Source organism: Trachymyrmex septentrionalis, unplaced genomic scaffold, assembly GCF_001594115.1.
Source record: "Trachymyrmex septentrionalis isolate Tsep2-gDNA-1 unplaced genomic scaffold, Tsep1.0 scaffold178, whole genome shotgun sequence".
NCBI classification, from domain to species: domain Eukaryota; kingdom Metazoa; phylum Arthropoda; class Insecta; order Hymenoptera; family Formicidae; genus Trachymyrmex; species Trachymyrmex septentrionalis.
In genome coordinates, this window is record NW_017304949.1 from 301928 (window position 1) to 310481 (window position 8554).

At 30.3% G+C, this 8554-nt stretch overlaps 1 protein-coding gene across 1 annotated transcript in view; it reads right to left on the reverse strand.

The window, feature by feature from the left end:
• The window catches only part of LOC108746557 (liprin-alpha-1), a 306428-nt gene that overhangs the window by 197716 nt on the left and 100158 nt on the right, over positions 1-8554 (reverse strand). Inside the window, exons 3-4 of the mRNA XM_018483406.1 lie at positions 2120-2221; positions 1742-1906 (exon numbers count right to left, since the gene is read on the reverse strand). Coding sequence (XP_018338908.1) covers positions 1742-1906; positions 2120-2221 — 267 coding nt within the window. The remainder of the gene's footprint in view (positions 1-1741; positions 1907-2119; positions 2222-8554) is intronic.

Genomic DNA, 8554 nt, shown 5'->3' on the forward strand with positions numbered 1-8554 from the left:
TACTTAACCTAATATATATATATATATATATATATATATATATTAATTTCGTAGATGTGTATATGTATATAAAACTAAATAATACTCGATTTTTATTAAAAACTATGATTTTTAATGTTATCGTTCAGATTTGATTATCCATAAAAATGATAATTGTAGAGGAAAAATTGTAATTTTGTGACAATATATAAGATATATAGTGGTACGTAAGTATATTATATTATTAAGTATGTAATGTTTCCGTTTTCGGTAACGTTTATTAATAAATCTGTAAAAATATTATACATATATTTCGTTCCCATTACTTCTCAAATATTTTCATTAATTTTCCCGAGAATTCAGCATATTTCAGTGTACAATAAACTGTAAAAATGTTATTTGTCTTGTATTATTCTTCATTTTTTTCGGAATCAAGATAATAAATGCAATTCAATGTTCAATCACTTTGAATATAAACTATATAAATTTTTTTCATAATTCTTTTGAATTTAATGTTGTTAAAATGTTAAGTGATTTTATTATTTTTTAGCATATTTCATTACATTCTTTCAACTACTAATTGCAACATTTTAATTATCCCGTTTTATTAATAAATCTTTAAAAATATTGTGTACTTATAATAGTTTCCATTATATTTCAGATATTTTTATTAAGTTTCCTTAGAATTTATAATATTTCAGCATATTTCAGAATACAATAAAAAAAAATTTTACAATGTAAAAGTATTATATAATATGTCTTGTATTATTTTTTATTTTTTTTTTTTTATTCATTTTCAATAATTATATCTTTAGGATTCATGATACTTCAGTATAATTTGTTCAATATCTCTGAATAAATTAGTATGAATATTAAATATATATGCATTAGTTTTCATTATTTTTCATCACTTTTCATTAATTATTATTAAAATTCATAGTATTTTAATACTACAATACTGTGAATTGAAGTCAAGATTGAAGTATTATAATACTTTCAATATTGAAATATTATGAATGACAATACTTAAAACAATATTTAAAACAGTCTCAAATATAAGATATAATTATAAATATCAGTCTATCTATGGCTTAATATTGAAAAAAATAAAATAACATTTTATTTAATAATGCGAAAAATAAAAAATGGAATAAAATTTATTTCTTCAAACTATAATAAAAATTCAGAAAGAATTATTTAGGAGAAAATATTGATCAATATATTGATCAATATATTGATCAATATGTAATTATTTATTTAAGAAAGTAAAAATAGATTCAAATGTGTCGAGCTAATAATGAGAAAAAGAAACATAAAAATAGGTAATTTCACCTCATTTTGCTTATTTCGTAACTACACCTTCCTTCTTAAATAATACCTAATTGTAATATATGCATGCGTTGATCCTTATCTGATGAGTACTATTCAAAAGCATAATATATTAGTATAAGTAATCATTCATGCGTTTATTGTCGCTGTGCATGCATCACAGAAATAATAAAGTAGAAATAAATCAAATATCGTGATTACGATATATATATATAATTTACAAGTAATAAATCTCTTTTATTTGTCGATAATTATACAAATCTTTTTCACATACTGCAAGCGAAAAATTGGACTCAATTCAAATAAAAATCGATTTGAGTTTCTTTTTTTATAGTGTGTATAGTTTCTCTCATAAAATAAACCCTCGTAAATCAAACTTTGCTCTGTTAAAAAATGACAATATAATGGTATTTGATAAAGTAGCATAAAATACCTTTTCGTCCAAAGCCTTGTGATGCTCGAAAAGGCTTTTCAAAGCTTTGAGGACTTCCACCTCAGACGATACACCAGATTGCGCAGCGGCTTGACGTTTCACAACCGTCATCCTAAGTGACCGTTCATGTCGCGATACTAAACACTCTAGATGTTCCAGTAAGAGCTGGAAATATCGATAATGAAGTATGTTATGTTAATCATACAGAGCCATTTATTCCGTTAACTCTATAATTTTTTATTTATTGTTATTTTTACTTATTTTCATTATAACGTTAAATGTACATTTACTTATTAAAGAATTATTTAAAAAGCATAGAAAATTTAAGAAAATCATAAAGAGTTGTTAGTATGTTGTTATAAAAAATCAGCTACGCACACGTGTGTTGTTTCGCTCCGCTTTTAATTCGGAAATTTCCTCTTCTCTTTCCAAGATGTTCTCTCGCGCTGCCGCCAGTTCTTTGGTCAATTGAGAAAATTCCTGCAATAAAAAACGATACACGTTAATATTAAAGAATTACTTTACAAGAAGAATAAGGTAATTATGCAGTATAAGGGATCATCCTCCAATGACCTTGATCTTGATATATATTTTCCAGATCATCACCTTGAGTGACCTTCAACAGGTTTCAGCTGTGCTATACATATATAAAAGAAAAGGTATTACCATATATCACCCCAGTTACATTTTACACAATAACTTGGTTAATAATCAATATTAAAGTTTAAAACTTGACAATTACATTCATTAAAATGTTGTTAAACCAATTCTGGAAGTTAACAAATATTTATTACTTAGGACACTATTAATAAAAAGACTCAAAAAAATATATAATAATGTGGTTTTCCACAAAAATACCTTAAAAAATTAGTTTTGTTTAAAAAACAGTTTGGTCAAACAAAATTAACAAAAAACTAAAATATTTTACAATGTATGTAAATAAATGTACATATATTCACATAACTTCTGTATATAAGATGCTCAGTACTAAAAATAGTACACATAATATAAACTACAGATTAACAGTAGAGCTATCGATTATCAATTGATCATTTTGATATAAAAACCTAAAAAAAAGAGGCTGTGAGCCATGAGTAATCAATATCCATAAAGGATATTAGCAAAATGTGCTTTTGTTTAAATTTGCATAACTCAAAATACACTGGGCAACAAAATTAACGCAACACCTGTTCACTCTGCAAAAATAGGCAAATTTCAAGATACAATAACTTTGTCAAAAATTATCATATCGGGATGTTTAAAAAAGCATTTTACAGGTAGAAACCTCTACTTTTTGGATCGCTATTTAAAAAAACGGTCTCATGGAGATTTCATGAAGTTACACAAACATAAATAAAGATATAAAATCTCAAAATTTTTTACAAAATTTGCGGAGTTCCACGAAGTGGACTAAAAATTGTATACAAATGCTATTTACATCGTTCGAAAGAACGAATCTTTACCTGTAATTTGCTTTTTTACGAAGCTCCGTACAATTTTTTTTCATCGAATTATTCAACGTTAAAGCAAAAATGGTCCTTTTGCTTCAACGTTGAATAATTCGATGAAAAAAAATCTTACGAAGCTTCGTAAAAAAGCAAATTAAAGGTAAAGATTCGCTCTCTCGAATGATGTAAATCGCATTTGTATACAATTTTTATTCCGCTCCGTGGAGCTTCGCAAATTTCATAAAAAATTTTGAGGTCTGATATATCTTCACTTATGTTTGTGTAACTTCATGAAATCTCCATGAGACCGTTTTTTTAAATAGCGATCCAAAAAGTAGAGGTTTCTACCTGTAAAATGCTTTTTTAAACATCCCGATATGATAATTTTTGACAAAGTTATTGTACCTTGAAATTTGCCTATTTTTGCAGAGTAAACAGGTGTTGCGTTAATTTTGTTGCCCAGTGTATATACACTCAAATAAAATATTAAATAGTATACACACTCAAAAATAGATATATTCGTGTGATAATACATTCAAGTTTAAAAAAGAAGAAGAACAAGTGTAATTAAATGTTAAAATGTAGAAACGTTCCGAAATACTTAAAATTCGTTATAATAAGTGCTGGCTATTGAGTATTGGCGTCACAGTGTAATGGCGAGCTACTGAACAAATAATTCCATAAGTAATCATTAAGATTCGCTATATAATAGCGGAGATATTAAGGGAAACCATAATATATACACTAATACTGAAATACTATTTTATATCCTTCCTTACTTGAAACATGGGGTGGATCCTACTTTGCGTGGAAAATCGTGCGTCCCTAGGCAGGGGAGGGGAAGGTAGGGTGGATCTTCTTTTGCATGGAAACTCAAACCCCCCCTTGGCAGGAAGGAAATGGGTTGAAACTCGCTTCGCGTGGAAAGTCGTATGCTCCTTAGAGCAAGGAAGAGATGAGATAAAATTCGCTTCTTATGGAAAGTCGTATGCCTCTAAATAAGAGGAGTGGACTTCCCTTCGCGTAGAAAGCTGTTATGTAAGCAAGAAAGGGTACAGAATAATTTTCAACATTATATATATCAGAAATAAGGCGTTATTTTTTTCAACTTCTTTTGTTAATCATTTTTTAATGAATAACAAACGACAGCTAAAATCCCCTACAGCATAAAAGTTACAGTAACAATGCTGCAACATTGCAGCAAAATTGCATGTTGCAGCAATATTGCTACAGCGTTATTGCAGCGATATTGCTACAAGTTCTGTGATATATGGGACCTATTGAAGGTTACTCAGAGTGATGACCTTCACAACATATGCCAAGGTCAAAGTTATCAGAGAAGGGTTCCTTATATTGCATAATTAATATTATTGTTAATATTTTAAAACATTTCACTATTACCAAGGCAAAGGTCTAAAGGCGTAGGAGGACACTCGCACGGAATGCAAGAGATTCGGATTTAACTCTAGATCAAGATCATATTTTTTGCAATAAAAATTAATTATTTACAGATTTTAATATGTTAATCATTATTATTAAGATCGTTCTAAGATGCGAAAAAGCATCAAATTATTAAATTGCTAGTCAATTAACTCGTGATATTACTGCAGTAGTTTACTCTTTAAATCTCATAGTGGTTTTGTTACTAATATTTTAGAGTAATAGTCAAAATTTGCAATAGTCACTCCATAAAATAGACTTATCACTCTATTTTAAGTTAACAATTATTAATTCTGGATTAAATTAGGAGTGACAATTTCATTCAAATTTTTGAAGCGGTTATCAACACCTACAAGTTCGAAAAAGTAAAAAATTTATATTTTTAAAGCAGAGAATTTGTGTTTTAAAGTAAAGAATTTTGTGCGAAGTTGTTGATCATAGAGTACGAAAATGTGACTGCAGTGCTTAATCACATCACGGTAATGCATGACTGGCAGATTCTCTGATCCGAATAATCGTTAAATAATATCTCGGTTTTACCGGATGGTCTGCACTTTTTCCGTTCATATTTTTTCGTTTCATGCAAAAACATGTTCAAATGAGCATTATTTCATCATAATTGAGCATTGCCAGACAAGGATATCGATGCGATGATTGGTACGTATGAGAAAGAAGAATGTGCATATATAGGGGCCTCTTTCGTCTTTCTCTTCCTCTTGTGAGATAAATAGTGTTTAGTTTTTTAAATAGTTATGTATAAGAACTGTAAAGAATACGGACAGTAGAAGTCAAGCGCAGAAGTCGCGCAAATAATATATCTATGAAGTGTGAAACTTCTTTATTCACTAAAACGCGCTTTAGTGTAGCTGTCCTTCCAATTTCTTAATGTAGCTATCCTTTCCAGTTCTTTGATTTATAAAGAGTCTTGGTTAGTTTGATTAGTTATGTATATTTGTATACTATAAAATATGTATTTTGTTTAACATTATATTTTTAGTTATTTCTGGATTTCTAATCTTTATTTAGATTTAATAGTAATAGTTTCAATAAAGAGAAATCTGATATTAAACAAACAATTAATTATTCATCACCGTATCTTAACTTGTAAGATTTATAGTTTTGTAAATAATAATTAGCATTTATTTGAAAATTATTAATTCAAGAGGTGAATAAAATTCTAATTCTATTGGTCTTGCTGTCTAAGGGAACTTTTCAGCAAGAAACACAGGTGACATACGAGTAGTGTCCAAATACAATGTTTTATAACAATGACATAAGACGGCATAAGTTTACACAGTCAATACAATACTTTCCAGCAATATACACAGGTTTATTTACAGTTTTTCAGCACATTCATATTTTTCTAATACAATATTTGATCACGCATAAAATTATTAAAAACTGCTTCTCAATTTAATTTAATTCGTAATATTATTACAGTAGTTTAATTGCGTTTATAAATCCGGAAAATCAATTTGGCGCGCAATTTGAAGAACTATAAATTTGCATGTACATATATATTATAGTATAATATAATTCACAGTATAATTCACATTGAATTATTTAAACCTTAATTAATTAACGATCCATCTTCGACCGTTATAGGCATTTTCTAGTATTGATTATGTTCTCACATGTTATGGTCTAAAATAAGATTCTTATTGTACACAGATGACACTGTGTAATACAGTATACCATGCTTTCCAACATAACATATGACATAATTTGATACAATTGAATAACACAGCTAAGTGTGTTGGACTATTGCGTCATTTTATATCAATTCGGTAATTATACATATTAATGGACACTGCGCCGATAACCTTGACCTTGACACATATTGTCAAGATCATGATTCTAAGTAACTTCGCCTTAGCAACTAGGTGGCAGTCTCTTATAATTTCTAAGATATTTAAACTCAAACTCTAATTTATGCAGTATATCTTTCCATTAGAAAATAAATTCCAACACTAGAAGAATAAATATGTATTATACTTCATATAGCTACTATTTTATTTCAGCCACTCTACTTTCGACTTTCCACGCAAAGCAACTCTCACCCCCCTCCCCCTTTCTCCCTGCAAAGGGACGCAAAACTTTCACCCTCGACTCTCATCTCCTCTCTCTCCCTGCGCACAACTTTCACCTTTGACTCTCATCTCCCCTTCCCTGCAAAGGGGGCGCCGGACTTCTATAATTGTACTGTTTGACAACACATGCCAAAGTTGTGATCGTCGACATGACGTCCCATACAGTACACGACTATCAAACATATTTTAAAACAGGGAATTCTCGTGTTATATACAATAGTTGAACTTTTTTTTGTTAATAACTTTTTGTTAATAATTTTTAACGAAGGACGACCACCTAAAACCTGTCGGAGGTCAGTTAGGACCATGACCTTGACAACATATGTCAAGGTCAAGGTCATCGACGGTGTCCGTTAATGTATATAATTACCCAATGTTTTTTAAATGAGAGCAATTTTAAGTTAAGGAATAAGAGCACCACGTTACGCATGGATCAGAGGCAGCGCACACACACGGCATGGCTCTGCGTATGAGCATATATGTTATTATTTCTCTATTTTACTAAAGATTTTATTAAAACTATGCATAATATCTAAATATCATAGTTATTCGTGAGTTACCTAATCTACTCGTACTTATTTTACTTTCAGTCGTTTCTTCAGCGATATCAATTAGGAAACATTTTCTTTTAAATAAGTTGTATTCAAAATAGTGATATTTAGATATCATGCATAGTTTTCATAAAATCTTTAGCAAAATAGTAAAATAATTCTCACATACCGGACCGCGTGTATGCACCGCTTCTGATCCATGCGTAACGTGGAGCGCTTATTCATATATGAAATAACTAATACGTTTACATGTTTCGGCTGAATTTTACATCTTCTTTAGAGCTTATAATGTTAAACATATAATTATGTCCGGTTAAACATCGATTTGCTGTAGAGAGCCATCCTCAGAATATCCTGCTCATTCACCTAAAGTTGAAAGACCGAGTGGATAGTCTGGTGCTATTCATACAAAATTTTTGTTTAAACTATGAGTGAGCAAATTTTAACTGAAATGAACCAATGAACGGATTAAGAATATGCGCACCGGCGTAAATGCACTCCATCGCACGTTAATCATAAATGGCAATGAAACTAATCCATACATAAAAGAAAATTTTTAGCGTCAAAGCTCATTAGGTTTGTCAATTATTATTATTATTAGGCGTCAGGAACTCGAAAGCTCATTGCCGCAAATACCAAATCCCGCCACTGTTCCCGTCCCTGAGCCAGATCCCTCCATTTGTGACCCTCGTACCCCATTTCGTTAAGGTCCATTCTAATATTATCCTCCCATCTACGTCTTGGTCTTCCCAATGGTCTTTTCCCATCCGGTTTACCAATTAGTACTTTATATGCAATTCGATTCTCATCCATACGCGCCGCGTGACCTGCCCATCTTAATCGACATTTTATGACATTAATAATATCCGGACTATTATATAATTGATGTAATTCTGCGTTGTGTAACTTTCTCCATTCGCCCGTTTCTTCATCGCGTTTTGCCCCGATGATTTTTCGAAGTACTTTATTTTCGAAAGCCCTAAATCTTTTCTCGTCTTGTAATGTAAGTGACCACGCTTCGCTGCCATAAAGGACTACCGGTAAAATAATCGTTCTGTAAATTCTAATTTTTAAGCGCCTAGACAATATCCGCGAACCGAGTAGTTTCTTAACCGAATAGAAGCACGCATTCCCCAAATTAATTCTTCTCTTGAGCTCTTCTCTTATTTCATTAGTTTGGTTTAAAATCGATCCTAAATACTTAAAATTGCTAACCCGTTCAAAAATTTTATCACAGACGACCAGGTTTCCGTTATTATGAATATTCTGAATTCTATCAGTGAC